The 19,267-nt window shown below is 42.8% G+C and overlaps 2 protein-coding genes across 5 annotated transcripts in view; one reads left to right on the forward strand and one right to left on the reverse strand.

Annotated features, from left to right (window-relative positions):
- The window catches only part of Jhbp3 (Juvenile hormone binding protein 3), an 80,350-nt gene that overhangs the window by 11,944 nt on the left and 49,139 nt on the right, over window positions 1-19,267 (forward strand). The gene's annotated exons all lie outside the window — the stretch shown is intronic.
- The window catches only part of Cdep (Chondrocyte-derived ezrin-like domain containing protein), a 37,714-nt gene that overhangs the window by 2,604 nt on the left and 15,843 nt on the right, over window positions 1-19,267 (reverse strand). For 2 of the 4 annotated variants that reach the window (XM_018108460.3, XM_089256368.1), the window contains exons 3-11: window positions 17,022-17,254; window positions 16,734-16,955; window positions 16,426-16,669; window positions 16,206-16,366; window positions 16,073-16,147; window positions 14,193-14,299; window positions 13,849-13,964; window positions 13,535-13,781; window positions 119-13,142 (exon numbers count right to left, since the gene is read on the reverse strand). In XM_018108460.3, the coding sequence (XP_017963949.1) occupies window positions 2,212-13,142; window positions 13,535-13,781; window positions 13,849-13,964; window positions 14,193-14,299; window positions 16,073-16,147; window positions 16,206-16,366; window positions 16,426-16,669; window positions 16,734-16,955; window positions 17,022-17,254 (12,336 nt within the window). In that variant the 3' untranslated portion in view covers window positions 119-2,211. Of the gene's footprint in view, window positions 1-118; window positions 13,143-13,534; window positions 13,782-13,848; window positions 13,965-14,192; window positions 14,300-16,072; window positions 16,148-16,205; window positions 16,367-16,425; window positions 16,670-16,733; window positions 16,956-17,021; window positions 17,255-19,267 lie in introns of those variants that run through there. The other 2 variants (XM_030384582.2, XM_089256369.1) reach the window with 2 other exon arrangements.

The raw sequence follows: 19,267 nt of genomic DNA on the forward strand, positions 1-19,267 counted from the left end.
ATTTAATTAAAATTAAAAACTATTTGTAACTTACATATTTATAAATTAAATACAAATACAATAAATAACGATGTAAATTAAGTAAGAACTTAACTTAGGTAAAATTCCATTAAAACACTTTTTGATTTGATTAATGAATTTTTTATTTACTTTGGTTTTTCGGTCTATATAATAAATTTATATTGTTTTAATCGCTTGCATTGTGTATGACTTTTTCTTCATTCATTTTGTTTTCGTTCATTAAATTGTTTTTTAAAAGATTTCAAAATTAGGTGTGTGCATTTCTGTTTGTGTGTGTATATGCGTGTATGTGTGTGTTTGTATTATCAACGCGTTTTGAAAGTGTGAGTGTTGTTAGTAAGTGTGGAACGAGTTTTTCTTTTATAATTCTTACTGGCTAAAATTCAGCTAAGATCGTTTTTGTTTTTGTTTTTCCTTAAAACATTTTGTTTTATCTATTTTGATGTAAATTAACTGTAAATAAACACTCATTTGCACTTGAAGGAATTGATTTTAGTCGGATAAATTATTGACAAGTCTTTTCGGAATTTGGAAGTTCGACGCAAGTCTTCATTGGTTAACAAAAACTGGATGTAAAAACATTTTACAAAAAACTATCTGATCCAATAACAAATCATTTACTTAAACTAACTAAAAACAGGTACAAACTATATTCAATATGTATTCTTAACATCTGATTAGCACATAGATACAACAAACAATTTGATTTATATGGATTTCAATAGATTCTTGACTAAGCCTAAATACAATTGAATGCCAATAGAAATGGTTAACCTTTTGATTTAAATACTTTTGATCCGATAAATATGTGAAATTATTGTACCACGGGAATACCCATAACATATCCTAATAATATTTCTTAATTTGTCTAAAAATTTAATACCGTTTCTTTGCTACACCTTGTGGCTCATTTGTATTTCTGATTTTGTAAACTTAACTGGATTTCGCTTAGTTCCTTTGGCTTTTGATTTTATATATAATACGCTCCGTTTTAGCATCTAATATTAGTTTTTGTAGTATTTGTATAGGGTTCTTTCTTGGCACATTTATTTTCTATAACTAAAGCTAATACAACTTGTTCTCAGTGAAGAATATTGAATTATAGTAATTGATTTATTGATTTGAACGATTGCTTGTTAAAACTCTCATCAAATTAAAAACGTTTACATTCCACAAAATATATGTATTTTAAACATATATACATATATATAATATGTTTACATATATCCATATATTTATATAAGCTGAATAAAAAAGAACTCTTCTTTTATCGAATGAATTAAATGCTTTTACATTACGTAAATACCAAAGAGATCGAATGTTGGCTCAGGTATAATAACTTACTATATATCATAAATTTTGTTTTCACATTAAGATAAACGTATAAACCTAATTTATGCTGAAAACTCAGTTAAATGTACTTATAATTATAGATATAGTGTGTAAATTGAAGCTTTGACACATTAACTGGAACTTATAGCATAGGTAAATACAATAATACTGATTAAGTACTGATCGTAATTCAAATACTTTTTTCAATAAATATTCAATAATCTGTTTGTTCAACTTTAATCTTAAAACACGTTGATCGTATTCCTCCTTAATTTCATTGTTTTAGCTAAATAACAATTAAGTACTTGATGTAGGTTTCTTATTATTCGTTATTCGATGATTAAACAGTGCATTAAAATTTACTCAACTCTGACTAGCTTCTGGGAGCTGCTGTTCTATAACATTCGATATATATATTTCTCTATATACGTTATGTATTCCAGCTACGTTAACCATATGCTTCACTGACCATTGACCAACTCTGATAGACTTTGTATTTTCTCTATATATTTTTGTTAAGGTAATATATGTTTGTATATATTTGATTAAAATTTTTAATTAGTTTGATTTTTTTCGAACTTGTCTAGATTATAATCATGAATAGAATGTTTTATTTTGCTTTGTTGTATTTTCTTTAGCAGCATTAAACTTTTTCTTGGATTGTACGATGTTGTTTTGGTATTCTTGTAGTACGCTTAGTTCTTTTTTTTTTTTGTCGTAAATCAGTCTCAATTATAAATAAGTTGGTTATACTTGGATCATGTGTAAAAATTGTCATAGATTTGTTCTAAAAATTTCCAAGGCAACTGAAGAAATGGAAAATGCTGCTACTGCTGCGTCATATACTCCTACATCCTCTTAATGATCACTCAGGTCATCCGAGTCATGAAACTTGGGCGGCGGATCAACCCGTATATCCAGGCCACACGCATACCGCTCGTATTCTATAGGCTCTGTTTCATAGTCCGAGAGAAAGTCTGGATAGGGCAACTGTTGGCGTTGTGGTTCGACTTGTGTCGAAGCGCGGCCACGCCTTATAGTGCTCATGCCGCTAGGTCCGGCGCCGCTATCTTCACTCGAGTTGGCTACATCCTCGCGGGATTCATACTCGCTCTCCTCGGGATTACAGTAGTTGCGTCCATGATACGGCTGCTGTTGGCTGGCATTCGAGCAACTTGGGGCCTGCGAATCCTCGCGTTTGAGCTGTCGCTTCTTGGTGCGTGCCGGCTTAACGGGCTGTCCACTGGCCGGTGGCATGGGATGATTGGCAGGCGCCGGCCTCTCGACCACTGGCTGATACATCGGCTTGGTTATGTGACCCAAGCGATCATAGCGTGGGAATCCCATCTCATCCACATTGTCGCTCATGTCCAAGCTCTCAAATTTGCCAGCGGTGCCACCATACTGCGGATAGTCCTCATAATCATCTGTTTGCTCGTGCTCCTGCTCCTCGTCGAATTCCATGTACTGGTCGTCCCGCTGATACGAATACTCTGAGCTGCCCGAGTCCATTTCGGGCAAATAGCCCTCAGAGCATTCGCTGCTCTCCGCCTGCTCCAGCAGGGCGGCTGCGTTCAAGTTGGCTCGCATGCGTTTCACGGGCAGCTGGCGTTTCTTGCGATAGCCACGACTGCGCAGCTGCTGTTTGGCATCCTGACCGCGCACGTCCAGAGAGCTGTCGGTGTCGTTGCCGCTGGGCGGGCTTTTCATCGCGCTGGCAGCTGTGGCGGCAGCAACTGCTGCTAGCTGACCGGCCGAGCTCTTACGGGGCGGCTTCTGGATCAACTGGTTTGGTGGCGACTCCGAGCTCAGGCTGCTGGAATAGTAGGGCGAGCAACGGACTAACTTATCGGCACGTTGCGGCATCTGTGGAGAATTCGGAGCCGTGCTCTCGCTGTTCAATGTGTTCGTTGTGGTTGTCGTATTGGTAGCCGAAGAGGTGGAGTGCGCATCGCGCTCTTCGTCAATACGCATGGGCAACTCTTGAGAGGATTGCTGTGATTTACTCAGCATGTGCTCGTGGAAAGAGCTCGATTGCCGCAATTGCTTCGACGTGGTTTTAAACTCTCGTATCTGCGTCTTGGAGAGCGTCTTGTCATCGTAGCTATGATGCTTGGCCAGTGGCTTGGCCGGAGGTGCCCCCACATGACCAGGCAAGTCGTTAGGCGTTACTATGGGCGGCACAGTGGGTACCGGCGGCGGTGCCGGCTTGGGTGCGGGCGTTGGCTTACTCTTAGCAGTCACCACCGCTGCCGCTGCTGCCGCTGCTGCCGTCTCCTCTGCTTCAGCAGCGGCCGCCGCCTGCTCCGCCAGACCCGGTTGTTTCATCTTGTTGAGCAGCGCCTGCATTATGGGCCGTGTCACTGCCGGCTTAGGCTTTGTGGGCGGCTGTGGTGCACGTGGTTTTTGGCGAGTCTGCTGAGCTTGTGATTGTTGGGTTTGAATCTGCGTGGTATTTGTAGGAGCCGATGTGTGCAGCGGCACAAACTCCTGGCTCTGATAGCGCTCCGTCAACTTCTCGCTGTGCGCATACAAACGCTCCACAAATGGTGACTCCGACTCGGAGCATATCTCCTGGCTCTGATACAGCTTGGACATCATTTCCAGCGAGCGTCGCTTTCGTGCTGCGGCACTTGTTTCAGGGCCCGCTGACCCCATTGGCTGCTGTTCGGCTTGATCTTGAGAGCCACGCGCCTGATTGCCGTTGCTGCCGCTGCGTCTGTGTATCTGCGGCAGCGAGCTACGCTTCTCCTCACTGGGTGAACTCAAACTGGGCTTACTGCCCATTCTTGGCTGCTTTAAGGGCATATACTCTCCGGGTACCACGCCCACTAGAGTGCGACTGCTCGACGTGGACCACTCGCTGATGGTGTGCGCCATTTCAGTTAGCGTTAGAGTGGTATCATCGCTACGCGTGGCCGAGGTGGGCTCGCTCAGCTTATCGGTTTCCGAGTTTGACAGCATGTCATAGCGCAAGCCATCCGAGGATCCGTTATCTCCACTAAACTTGTGTGAATAGCTTCCGCTTTGCTCGTTTAGGCTCTCGGCGGATTTGTTGATGGAGCTCATGCTGGACTTGGTCTGATTCGATTTCTCACTCTTGGCACAGGAATGCGTCGACACGGCTGACAGACTGTCAGATCCGGAGAGGTTTGCGTACTGTCGCACTGTATTGGTGCCAGTAGACCATTCGGAAATGCTGAGACCAATTGAAGTGTCCTCGGAATGGGAGCTATGGGTGCATTTCTTCTGCTGCAAGCCCATGCGCACAGTACCATCAAGATCGGTGCCAATGGAGCTAGTCTCCTCCTCGGAGTGACTGGAATGGCTGCACTTCTTGCAGCTGCCACCTCCGCTGCTCAAACGTGCCTCATAGTTGCGACGTACCGTTGTCTGATCATCCAGGTAGGTGCTTCCCGACAAAATGTCATCTATAGATGTGTCCGAATTGTTAGAGCCACGTGAGAGTTTGCGCAGCTGAGCATCTGGTGAGATCTGCACCTTAATGGTGCCCGGCATAAATACGTCGTCATTGGAAAACAGCTCATCCTCTGAAAGTGGGCTACGCGGCGCTGGCGATCGTGTTGGCTGCGCTACAATTACTTCCGGACTGGAGCCTTTTCGTAGTCCAGCAGTTGCTCTAGCCGTCGGCTGCGTGGAGGATGTGCTGCAGCTGACATTGAACGATGAGGACAGGCAGGAAGCGGCACTTAGCGTGGTGCTCAAGCAGCTAACTGTATCCAATTGGAGATCCTCGCTGCCGAAGTCCTTGTCTTCGAAAGCAGCGGACATAAGATAAGCTGTGTCTTCGTAAGGCAACACCTTGGCCACATCGGGAGGACCAGCAGCGTTCGCTTCCTCATCTAAGACAACTTTGTCGGCATTCTGCACCTCGCTGGCATAATACGTTTCAATGCTCTCTACCACAATAGGCGCATCGATGGTACTGGAGGGCGGCGATGGCCAGTCCACCGAATCTTGTGATTGTTGGAATGCCATGCTAGCCTTCCAGCAGAAGGACTTGGGCACCGGCTTGTCCAAATCTGGCATTGCATACAGACTCTCGGCCGGCTTGACCGGCACATGATCAAAGGGTATTTCAGGTAGAGGCCAATCCTCTGAGTCTTGACTGCCTGCATTCGAGAGGCACATAAGAGTGTGCCGCTCCAGATCGTCCGGTTGCTGTTCATCCACGTGTGTTACCGAGAAGCGCCCTGTCACTAGTGTTGGTGACTTTGGTTCATTGAAGCTACCAATACTGCTAAGCCGATCGGCTGTGGCCGAATCGCAAGGTATTTCCGGCATTTCAGCTGAGGTGCGACGATCTGCATCCGATATGTAGGCTAAATTAGTATTGCTACGCGAATCAGAGCTCAGACTAGGCTGATGATCTGTGGATCCAACTGATTCGTCGCGAATACTGACCGAATGCGTGGATGCTTTGCTGACATCATCTTCAATGCTAGACTTTTCAGAGGCTGTGCTGCGCTCTGAAATACGTGAGAGCGTGCGGCCTAGCGTAAACCCTGTACTATAACCTATAATATCTGTGGGATTGACACCGATGCCACCCAAAGTGCTAGTCATGGCAGGATAGCCAAAAGTTGTGGGAAAATCATTAAGATCATCTTGATAGCTGGTGTCACTTTCTTTTTGCTCATCCGGTGACACTTCCTTGACATCGCTATCTGAGGAGTCGCGCAATGGATTCTGTGCATCGTATCGCTCATAGCCACCGTCAGTTTCTACATGATGCCAGGGATCATCAGTGCTGGAGCTGTTGGAGCTTTCGATGGGAAAAGCTTTCCAAGTGCTTTGTTGTTCTTTCTGTGCCAGCTCGCCTCGACGCTGTGCTGCACCTAGCGACCCAGAGCTGCTTTCTGTTTCAAAGGAGCCACGGGACTCGACGCTTAATGAACCTTTTGAATCAAAGCTGGATTTCGATTCTTGTGAGCTGCGATCGCTGCCAGATTTTCCAGGCTCAGCTTTGGTCACCGACAATTTTTTGCCCGCATTGGCACGCGCTGGCTTTTCTATTCGAGGCGGTTTGCGGGAACCACCAGAGCTGGATTCACTGTCCTCGGTTCTTTGAAGTATTTTGGCAATTCGTTCCTCTATGGGATCAAGGTAAGATTCGGTGCTGTTGCCCAAATCAATGGGACTTTGTTTTTCAAGTGTGGGCGTTGAGGGCTTTTTTATGATTATCTTTGGCTCATTGGTTGGTGTCTGCTCGTTCGACCCGGTGGGCGTGATCTCAGTTTCATTAGCCGCCACATCTAGCTTGAGCATTCGCTGTTTCAGTTCCAGACATTTCTTAGCTTCCTCATTGCCAAAATCTTGTGATATTCCCAGAGGACGTGCTATGGAGCAGCTTACACTGGACTCCTCCTCGACGGAGCTCTTCTCTTTCACGGATAAGCTCCAGTCCTGCTGACGCTGTGGGCTGCTGTCCTTCTCACCACTGGTCCACGAATCTGAGCTTTTCGATTTATCGCTTTGCTTCTCCAGGCTGTATTTTTTCTTACCTTCGGACGTATACTTCTCAAAAGTCTCTAGTACTGACTTTTCAATCATTGGACTAGCATTGGGTGGAGTGACCAGAATATTTAAGTCAGATGTTGGAGTTGCACAATTGGAGTACTCTAACGGTATGGCATCCTCCAATGTAGCTTGAGTCTCTAAGGCGTTCCGATCTGCTTCTAAGGTACGCTGTTCATTGTCTGAGGTATCCGAACCAATAAACTCATCACACTCTACGGTTATCCATGAGCCTGTCTCATCGCTGCGACTACGATCTAAGCTCAAACGGTTCACATCTTGGCGATCCACTTTTAGATGGCGACGCTCTAAAGAGATTTCATCCTCTTCAATGGAGGGCTCCTCGCACTCAATGGTGGGTACTCGATGTGGGTAAACCTCGGGCGGTGGTACTGGCGAGTGGCTTTCATCCACCGAAACAAACGAATCCAAACTATCAGCTGTTGACGCCTTGCGACTGTGTGTATAATCGCTATCACGTGTGTCCTCTGACGGCAGCGAACGCTTGAGTATTTCGAGTGAACGACGCTCAGAGATAACAGCCTGCATATCGATATCTTCATGAACATTATATTGATGTGCGAACATACGGCGATCTCCAATGGCGCTTCGCACAGTAGCCGTAGGTTTGTCTTCAACTTTTTTTGGCTCTGCCGTTGCCTGCTTCTTGTCGTCTAAGCTGCGGGCTTTGACATCAGTGGCTAGGTAGTGATGCTCTGCTGGTTTTTCTAAGCTACTCGATTTGCCGTCGAATTTCTTATGTACAACACTGCCTTCGATTTTCTGTTTAATTTCTTGTGCTTTTGCTATTTTCTTAGGTGATTTAATCAGCATGTCTTCGGGCACGTCTGATTTCTCTGAATCCTCAAAAGACTTATTACGATCCTCAAAACTGCGATTGGCCTTATCCAGTTTGTCCGGACTGCGCCCCTCATCAAAGCTGCGGCTGAACTTGACTAGCGATGTGTCCAACTTGCGTGGTGCTTTGGCAATTAGCACATGATCCTCCGCTTTAGACTTGAATTCCGTTTCAATGATTATCTTATCGCCATCAGTTTTCACCAGTATCTTATCCTCTGGAGCTGGAAAAGCGGGCAGAGTATCTTTTACAGGGCTTAGCATGGTTATAGTCTGCTTCATTGCAGATTCGTACAGTTTTTGCTGTCTCTCCTTGCGCTTAGCTATGTCTGCCTCTGTCTCTTCTTGTGACTTGCTCTTGTCTTTGCTTAAGCGACGCATTTCAATGGAGCGTGGACGCTCTTTGGGACTCGATTTTTTGCTACCTCGACCATCTTTGCCGGCTTTTATATCATCCGCACTGGTGCGCCGCGACTCTGGCCGACTGCGTGACATAGGTTTGCCCTTGTATGGCTCTGAGGTTTTTAGCTTCCCTTTGCCAGTGCTCTCGATGCTGCTGGCCCTGGATACACCCGGCGAAGTCTTTCGCGAGCTGTTGGCTGAGCTATACGGTGACCAATCGGTAAATCTATATTTGGGTATGTTTAGTATCAAATGATCGCCACTTTTTAGCTTCATTTTTGACTTGCGTTTATCTTTGATCTTGACGCCTTGCAAGGCAATCTTTTCTATGTATTTCAGTTGATTCAGAAGCTGCGCCTCTTCGCTATCAATCGTCACAGCACTGAGTACTGAATCCTTTCTATTGGCCTTATAGCTGCTCTGAGTAGGTATAGAGCCTGCGCAGGAATGAATGCTATCTGCTGTATCATCATCCTGTTGTGCTGTTTGATTGACACGCTCCAGCGACTTTTCCTCTAAAATCTCACCTTCCTCTTCGAAGCCCACAGTATCGTCCTTAGATGAAAACGCGTTCATCGGTGGTAGTCTATGCAGAGAAATGACTGGAGTGTCCAGGCTTTTAGTGCGACGCTCAGTGGTTGGAGACTGTTGTGTGGCATGCTGACGTTGTAAGGAAACCGAGCCCTCGGATAAATTAAGTCGAGCATGAGCAAATAATATAGGTGCATGTCCCTTGGATCGCATGACTATGGATGAATCAATTATTTCTTCAATTAATTTGACTTTCGATTTTGCAGTTTGCTTTTTCAGAGTATAGTCAATATCCGAACCACTTATCTTCTCCTCATGGCACGTTTCATAGATGTCATCATTGCTGCGAAAGAATTCCGCATGCTCAAAGATTGGTGATGGTATGTTCTCATTACGCTGATAATCGTTGGTGCACTCATCCATACGTCGCATTGGCAAATGTGGCTCATCTTCTGATGATGGTATCGATATAGAGCGTTCCGATATACGACGAAGCTCCGTAGCATTGGCATACTGTGGATCAAGCTTTTGGGTATGATACCGACTTTCCAGATCAGCCAGACGACGACACTGTGGTGGAGAGCCCTCAATTTCGGTAGAGCTCATGGTCTGACCTCTACCCCAGGCGGCTGAGATAAGTCGGCTTTGCTCTATTCGCAAAATTGGTTCAATTTCTTTACGTGACTGCGGTGGCGAGAACTCCAGGCGATCCGGTATGGCTTCAGCCGATCCAAAGACATCGTCCGAGTCCAAACTCTCATCATCCGATGAGAAGGATGTAATTCGTGTTTTGCCTTTCTTGGACTTGCCCGATGGCTTTGTTTTGGGTATTACCCTCGGCTTGTTGGCCTTGCGCGCATTCGCCTGTAGTTCTTTGCGCAGACTTTGAATAAGTTCCATTTGTTTCTGTTCCAGCTTTTGCTGTTGCATGCTTTCCGTTCTAGAGCTAGTCGCCGAATCGCTTTCAATTTGACTCAGCTTCTTATTTAGCTTTTCCAACGTAGAGGCATCCATTTGCTTGGTTATGTCTCGCTTGGGTGAAGACAACTGTATGATTGGTATGGTCTTGTCAATTTCCAGTGTTATAGGATCCACTTTCGATAAATCTATATTTTGCGTGAATAGAAATTCTTTTGTCTCTGCAGGCAATAGACTATCCAGAATGTCTGGAAGAAAGTCAGCAGGACCAGGTGTCGGAATAGCACTCGCTTTGGGTGATTTCGGCGACTTTGGTGACTTGGGTGACTTTGGAGATTTTGGTGACTTCGGCGATTTGGGCTTGTTATGTTTTTTGTCATTTGGCGACGGCGCAGTGCCGTTCATAATGTGGCGCTTATGCAGAACATAGGGTATATCTTCTTTTAGAACTTTAGTAAATCGACGTTCGTATTCGCGGAAGAAGCTCTTGGGTAGTTCAAAACCTGTCTTGGGTATATCTACTTGCGGAACTGATGGACCATCATAGCATTTGGGTATCTCAAAGTTTCCATGCGCTTTACATAAAGGTGGAGCGCTGGGTATTTGCTTATAAATATAATCTTCATCACTAGAATCAGCTGGTGTTAAATCAATCGATTTTTGATGCATCAGCACATGACGACGAGAATTACTGCCCAGACGAGCTCGATTAGCCAAGGAGTTAGGATCGCTCTTAGTGCGCTCCACTGTGGCATGGGCATAGTTTAGTGGGACCATTATCGGATTATATTCCTCAAAGTGTGTCTTGGCCATGAGTTCCTCCTTACGTGTGATTTTCTGATGCGCAACTCGTGCCTGTTGTTTCTCGAACTCCGAGATGAGCTCGGGCGTCAATGGATAGTCCGGACTCTGCTTGGACTTTTCATCCTTAGGCTGCCCTTCCCAGTGCTTACTGTATTTTTGTATGCATTCTATACGATCCTGATCAAAACTAAAGATGTTCTCGCTATCAGATCGTCGACGGAATGCGGATATCTTGCACGACTGTGAGTTGCTTTTTTTGATGGGTGCCGTTTGATCGATCGAGTCGGTAGTTTGGATATCCTTCTCCTGGTAGCGCATACCAGACGCAGGAGTGGACACAGACTCTGGAGATTTATTTCCAAAAGATTTGGCATTGCGTTCAATTTCAACATTTTGCAAACTAATCGAGTGAACCTTCGAGGTCTTATGAGTCTTGTTGCTTGGGAATGTGGAATATGTATCACGGCTGTCGTAGAATGAACTGTTGGCCGTGGAGCTATGCGTGTCGGAGAGCAAACAGTCGTGGCTCTTAACCTTTGGCCGGATATACAAGCCCTCTATCTCTGCAGGAGGCTCTACAGCATCGTAATAATCACTCTTGGACTCCTGACTGGACTGTGCAAACTTCTCGTAGAGCTCCTTTTTATTAAACTGTTTGACTTTCTTGCAAGTGGTTGTGGGCATTTCGTAATTACGTCCAAAGCAATCACCCACCAGAGACTCTTTAGAATCTTGACTAGAAGCCACCGATGTTTTGCTTTTAGTGGTCTCTCGCGACTTTTTGCTATCTGTATGATAGAGACTGTCACGTGATTTTTTGCTCGAGTCGGAGCTGCGAGAGATTTTTGTTTCAAACATTTCGCTTTGACTCTCCTGACTAGAAGTGCGCGTAAGGGCCTCTTGAATTTTCTTATAGAAATTACCATCTGACTTGACAGAGAGCTTTTCACGCGGTAAATAACGCGGATCTTCAGCATCCCAAATTTCATTCATTATATCAGCAGCCGATTTGGATTTAACATCGATAGCCGAACGATATTTGGGCTGCTCGGAAACTGATTCGTCATCGCTAGGTATGTAGTTACCGGAGTCCAGTGAACAGGAGCGCATGTGATCCTCGGAACGACGACGGCCACTAAAGAAATCAATGTCATATTTCTCTAGAAGCTCATAGCTATCCTGTGATATATCATCCTGTGAGCCTGTATAGTCCAAATGATGCCCATAGTTGCGTTTGTGCTCTTGAGTGTTGTAAGTGCTGCCTGGATAGCTGGAGGAATACACCTTGCTCTGAGGCAGAGGTGAAAAGTCCTGATGCGCATCTATAGAATGGTTCTTAGTAATGTACAACGAGTGCCTAGAGTCATCATAGCGAGTAACGGGCGAATCAATGCGATTCGAGGAGAGAAATTCTTTATCGAAAGCTGTCATGGGTTTTGGTTGCTCGCGTGAATAGTAAGTGCTGCTATAGCGTTCAAAGAGATCTTTGCAAGAGCTACTCTTCAGCCAGGATTCACGCTCCACTTGATCATAGATGTTCTCCCCTTCCGGGTCATCATCTTGATCTTCTTCATCATCCATGTAATGAGCAGCTGCCTGTTCGGGCTTCACGAATTGCGCTGTCGAATAAAGATTATTGCCCGTAGCTATTTGATAATCTTTGTTTTGCTCTGAGCTTCGTTGTGCATGATGTGTTATGTAATGGCTATCGTATGAATCCACAGAATCTACCCCAGATAGCTCTGAGTTGCGTGGCAAAGAATGAGTGTGCCTAGAGTTTTGAGAATCTATAGAGGGTGTTAGATAATTCTCGGATTGTGCTAGTTTTGTTCGTTCGCTTTGACCGTTACGCTTTGTACCAAAGCCTGTGCCAAAGTAGGACGAAGAAGACGATTCTGAGGGATGATTAAGATCGTTGTGATATTGATAGTTCAAGCTGTTATAATTACGTTCCTGGGCAGCAGCATAGGCCGATGTGCTTGGCTGCTGTAGCATAGGCATAGCCACAGGCTGAATGCCCAGCTGCTTAGCCCGGGTGTACTGCAATATGGACTGATCGATAAACTCATCGCTGAAGTGCTTCTCACGTGTCTTGGACTTGGCTTTGCGATTGACGGTGGCATAAATATCATTGCGATCATTCAAATTGAGATGCTCGCTGTTGGATATCTTGTGTTCCATTTGAGCGTTGTGAAAGTCTGGGTATTTATAATGGCCCATATCGTTAATATCAGTGTAGATGATGTTGTCGGTTTCCGTTTCAGTAGAGTTGGCATTGGCATTATTAAGCATGCACTGTTTAGACATCGAATAACTGGTACTGCTATAATGGACTGGGGTGACAGTTTGAGATTGGGACTCCTGTGAGTGAAGCGGCTGACGACGGGCATTGGCCATGGCCATGGCTGAGGCCGGTGAGACTGCCGCCATAGTCTCCCGATTGATGGTAGATGCTGTCAAGTCCGAATCCGCTTCCTCCTCGACTAATTCCTCCTCCTCCCCCATAGGCCCCTCCTCCTCCGTATCCGCAGGCTCCAGCAGCTCCTCCTGCTCCTCCAATTCCATGGAGCTGCTGAGATCCACCGAATGACCCGCCGTGTTGCTGCTGTTGATAGTGTTGTTGTGGGTGTTGGTGTTGATGCTGATGAGCTGCGGCGAGGCAGGGGCATACACTTGGGATCCCAGTGAGACTCGACGAGGCGTGCTGCTGCTGTACAAGTGGGACAAGTGGCTCAGACCTGAACACGCGCAGGGATTAAAAGAATTTGCGTATATTAGGACTGCTTGGATACAAGGGAGCAACCGAAACAAACCGAAAACGAATCGAACTCAAGGCATGATCACAACAAAATGGCTGAAAACACTGAAAATAATATGCACTATTCGGATTGTATTCGTAGTGGGGTCACAACTCGACCATTGTCATTTAATTCATACAATAGCTAATAGCCACCACTGTGAATAGAAATGAATTTAAATAATAATAGATCTAAAACTAAATTGGGCTTAAGTCATGAATAAATATAGAGCTTAATCTAAATCATAGATTAGTTTAAAATTTGCTATAACGATAACTAAAAACTACAGAAAATTATATTATAAATAATCTGAATTGATTTGGCGGACTTACCTAAATTGTGATCGCCTTGATGCGCACGACCCAGATCGGGAGCGCGCTGTGCCTGGCTGCTGCTGTGGCTGGGTGAAGTCCACGATTGCGGACCCTGTGGCGAAAGCGAGCGGTTCGAATTCATTTGGTCCATACCCGCTGCCGAGTGGTGTTGACGTTCCACCGAGCATGCCGCTTCCTCCGTTGAGGTTGGCGATTCCGCTGCATAATTCTTCGTCTGATAAATCTCCACCTGGGCTGCTGTGACCTACATAGGGATAAGTAAACAATGAGGATTACAATATCTTCCGCATTAAAGGTAAATTCACACTCACTTGAGAACGCATGTGGTCTGTAGGATTGTCGCGTCGGCGATCCAAGGTATCCGCTGCCTTCTTCGTCAGAGAAGGGGTCATCGAGTCGCTGCATTGATTGCGATAATCCCATGCCGCTGCAGCGTGAAATTAAAATACAAAATATAATAATTTAAATATAAAAAGGAATATGTTTAATAGAAATCGATCGCCTTCGTCTACGCATTCAGCTAACAAAACGAGAGACAGATATATAGAGTGTCCGACACTCAACGAACTACATATGTACGGAAATGAAACGATAAGCGATAAATGATAAATCATGAAATATAATAATCGAACAATTAAACAAAATAAATACAAACCAGTGTCAATTGGGAGTAGGGGATTGGCTGAAATGCTGGAATTCACATACGTATGCGACTGACTTCGGCTACTAGCATTCAGTGGCCCTTGCCGGAACGACTGAGACCTGCAGCAAAAGAAAAGACAAGAGGATACCACGATTTTATTTTCACATGCTCAGTTGTTTTTTAGAAAGCAACTTTTATTTTGTGTTTAACTTTTTTTTTAATATTTGTTTTTTTTTTTTTTTTTTTTTTTTGTATTTTAGATTAAGTTTTAGTTTGGATTAAGCACAGTTGGTTTTTGTTTGAGCAAAAAGGCTCAGAAAATTTTAGTTCTTTAGCAAAATGCATCAGTTTTGGGTATTTACAACAGTACAGAAGAAATTAAAATAATAATTGTTGCAATCAAATAATTATATCGTAAAATACAACTTAAAATATACACACAACATTTAGGGTATCAATTAGCTGTGGGTTACTCCTAGCATATCATCTTCATGTTTGGAGAGTAATATGAAGCACTAAAAACTAATTATACATATAGCCTCATACGCCATTTATATTGTAATAGTTTTTTTTTATATCTCGTATAGAATATCAAATATTTAGTAGTGTTTGTAGTTGGGGTAATTATAGTTAGAGTATAATACAGACTAAACTACTTATGTAAGTAGATAAATGTAAGCTCGTAGGTTAGAACACACACAACTAGTTACTACACATTTAGGGGGGCATTATGGGTGGCAAAAAAACGTGATTTGCTGAGAATTGTGTACAGTCTAAACAAAACACAGTTTTTACAAAGGGAAGGTGGAAAAAGAAAAGCAGCAATTCAAAGACACAACTCCCAAATCAATGGGGACAATCGTCTAGGCTAGTTGGTATATTATAAATGCAATACACGATATGAAACAGAATTGTGATAATGCGAATGTAGTTTAGTATAGTCTATGATGGGGTATTGGGTTAACGCTAGGGTTTTGAGAATGATATTTTGTTGGATTCGAACACATAAGTATGACATGTAAAATTAGTACTCATAAAAAAGTTTCCAATCGCCAATGTTAGTATACAAATAATAAATTTACTTTATATAGTTAGGTAATACAATAAAAAATGAAAGAAAGAAACTAGATAAAACAAATCAAATCATTTTCGAGTTTTAAATTCTTTTGTCGTTTACTTCTGTACAATTTGCTACAAGTTTTATTTTAACATTTTTCTTTGTTTTTGTTATATTTTTATTTTTGTGCTTTACTTTGTTCTTAAGACCAATTGGGTTTTTAATCCTCTTCTCTTTTCTCTTCAACTTGAGGCCATATTTTGACCAAGTTTTCGGGAAGTGTTTATGTGATATTTCTGGAGTAGGATTTGTGGGATATTTTAAATTAATTTTGAAAAATAAAGCTGTGTAGAGAATTCATAAGCAATTCAGTTAACAATAAAGAACCAAGTGTTTGTTAATATGAGCACGCTGATGATTTATAATGTGTACGCATGAGTTTTAAAAAAGGGGGATTAAGGTCTGGTAACTGTATTCATAATTAGTTGGCTTAGTTTTGAAGTTGGGTTATTGGTTATTCATATGGGGGAGATATAAGCTTAAAAATTGTAATTTTTGAAAAAGATAAAAGTAAGCAAAGCTTTAAAAACAAGTTTACTTATTTGATAAGTGAAATATGAATATATATTAATTTGTTGGCAGTCCATATTGTTCAAATGCTGGAATGCTGTTTATATCATATTAGTATAAAATTTAAAAAAAGTTATTTGTATGGTATAAACAGCCTTTACAGAAAATAAATACAAGTGTTTAAGAAACCAAAAAAATACTTTCAAAGGCTTAGTTTTATTTCAGTTAGTAAATAGCCTTGCCTTATCCTTGTTCTTGAACCTACCTTTGGAAGTTCTGGCGCTTTACGTAATTCTCCCGAACAAATTCAATGATTTGTTTTTGCGTTTTTCCGCTGTAGCTGTAAATTTAAAACAAGTTGAGTAAAGTATTTCTTAAATCGAATATCTAACCCATACCGAAAAGAGCTGCCGCGTGAGAGCACACGAGTCTTGCGCCTGGGCGTGCTCTGCACGGTCGTACACCGAAAGAAACCATGATTCTCGACGCATTTCTTCCAGAAATTTTTGCACTCATTGCGACCTTCGAAGAAGAATTCGACGGTGTCTTTATAGTAGCCCTACAAGAGAGTACAAAATAATTAATAAATCAGTGCAGTTATATACCTTTTAGACTTACGTAGCCCTCGGGATGAAGCTTGACTAGAAAACGTTTGCGCTTGAAGGATATCTTGCGTATCTTGGCCCACGAGAATGTATTAATACGCGTTATATTCTGAAACACGGTAATACCCATGTGCGCTACGGCTAGGTTTAGCGGCACGCCCTCCACATCCTTGGCAGGGTGCATTTTCATGCCATAAAGCTCACAGCGACGCGCTGTCTCCAGCAAATTTAGGTCAGCCTCAGCAGGCGATTGGCCGCTGCACAAAGCAAATGTCAAATGGGTTAACAAAATCTATATATAATATGGATTATATAGCTTACAAGTGCTTCTTGTGATTCTCCATAATCTTCCGTTGCATGGTCGCATCCTGGTGTGGCACAAAGCGATAGGATGACAAATACGTGTGATCTGGATAATCCTCGGGCACATAGTCGCCACACGATGCCTGCACTATGTAGCTGGCCATGAGGGCCGCGGTATTGTCATTGCACTGCAGGCTGCCCGTGGCCAAATCGCGTTTGATTTGCAAACAGAACAGGTATCTAAGAGGAGTAAAAAACGATATTAAGTACACAACTATTTGTGGAATGTAGACTCTTGGCCGTTACCTGGTATATTCCTCCTCCAGCTGTGCCGGATCTGGCGTATAGAATTTGATGCAGAATCGTAGCACAGGATCGATGAGAGATAGGCCCACCTGACGATTCATGGGCTTCTCTAGATCCAGCCAATATTTGGTATGTGTGGATATTTCCTGATACTCCAGACCAAAATAGTCCGCCTCCAGCAAGTTAAGCTGTCTGCAGACTTGTTCAAAGAGTACGCGACCCAAGGCCTTGGCCTGACAAAAGAAGAAGAATCCAATTAAGTAACCAGGAAATTAACTGAAATTCAACTGAAAAACCTTCTTGGTAAATTATAGCCCCTGAAATTTAGGAGACTTTTAGCATACGTTTGCATTTCCTTTCTTTACAATTCTGATTTGTTCTGCAAAGTTATGCGAAATGTTATAAGAACGCTCGCTTAACTCTAGACAACATATGTATAAAGCAGTTGAAAACTTGGCAACTGTGCCACAAATCTAAGCGCCACATAAATCAACAGCCACGACGCGTCGTTGGCCTAGCTCTTTGTCTTGCTGTTGTGTGCCACACGCCATTAGGGTTGATTAAAAATGCCATTAGATAGCGTTAAATAATAAATATGTATTTGCTGCTGCTGCTGCTGTTTTTTTGGAATTTGCACTGCACTCGAATTGCAGTGACCCCCAGTTCGTTTGCTTTTCGCTCAATTTGGCAGCGGACAAAGATCTGAACGACCTACATTTTATCTTAACTTAATTGCAGCCAGAGACGAGATGCCTAGGCAGACAAGTGGCCCAGTTAGCAAGCGGGCAGCAGTAGCTGAGCCGAGGCGACAACTCAATTGAAATTTATTTAAATGCAATCAAACGGCCATCGCCCACAAGCCAATTGACGGCGTGTGCTAACGCTCGAATGTGCGCGGATTAAATTTTTAACAAACTTAACGAGCTTAGTCAGCGCAATTGCATTCGTCACGCCCTTAAGCCCACAACCAGAATATGCCCGGCTACTACCCAACGCTCGCTGCTTAGTGAGTAAACTGTGCGTAAAATTGATGGAAAAACATTTGTTTTCTAAAATATTCAACACTCTGGCAACGTCAGCATAAAATATTCAACTGGCTGTCAGAAGAGTAAATAGATTATACAACAATTTAGCAAGCCGCGTTTGCATAAATTATATTCTTTAGCCTTTTGATTTATTCAGAATACATATATAAGTCTACAGTCTAGGAAGACTCATAACTAAATCAATAATTCGATTTACTTTATATAATTTATTAAATACATAACAATCAAAAGCAAATAAATCATGTAGCAAATATAAAATTTATATAAATTCCTAGCAGTACTTGCTTACATAGTTAAGACACGTCTATTTACACACCCACCACAAGTTGGTTGAAATGAAGATTTCATCAACAAGAACTTATTAATGATCCATTCACTCGCAACACCTATTGTCCTTGGGATGTCCTTCAGTTCGCTAATACGTTAAGTGGCAAACACATGTCTAGATTAGAGCCATCTGGCTTACACACAACACACAGCACACACATATGCTAATTTTTGGCTATGGCAACAGCCGCAAGGACATGAGTGCCACTCCATGTCCTGAGCAGCTGCTACACCTTTGCACCATTAGGCAAATGGAAATGTTATTGACATTCCTGCAGAATATATATATATATATATATGCCAAGGAGCCGTTGAGAATGAGTCAAGAAGTGAAGAGAACTGCAAAGTCTGCTTCCAACAGGCAATCAGGCAAAGTGCCCCGGCCAACAGTTCTTCGATATTTACAGTTGACTTTGGTCAGTTCAGAGGACGTGACAAAACGTAATTAAATTTTTAGCTAGCTTATAGTTTTCTATTTCTCTTTGTATATTTAAATATATTTATGGTTGTTTTTGGTAATTTATTAAAATGGTTTTTGGGCGCGGTCAGGATATAGGTTTAAATAATTATTTGTGAAAAATATGAGCAATTTAATTAAAATATATCTGTCAAATCCACATGCTCCACAAACATAACGTCATAAGCCCTAGGAAAATGCCATTCGTCCCCTTTCTTTATTTTTAATTGAAATGTGAGCTTTCAGCAAACAACGAGTTCAACTAAAACAATGAAATAACAAACAATGTGCCGACACAAAGGAATAGCTGATGCATTTTTTATGAGTAAAGAGAACGACGAAAATAAAAATATATATGAAAATAGAATAGTAGCAAAGTTGCGCAGAATTTTCGTTTTTATTTTTTGTTCTATGTG

The sequence above is a fragment of the Drosophila navojoa genome, chromosome 2 (genome assembly GCF_054131105.1).
Source record: "Drosophila navojoa isolate 15081-1374.11 chromosome 2, UAZ_NAV_1.0, whole genome shotgun sequence".
Lineage (NCBI taxonomy): Eukaryota > Metazoa > Arthropoda > Insecta > Diptera > Drosophilidae > Drosophila > Drosophila navojoa.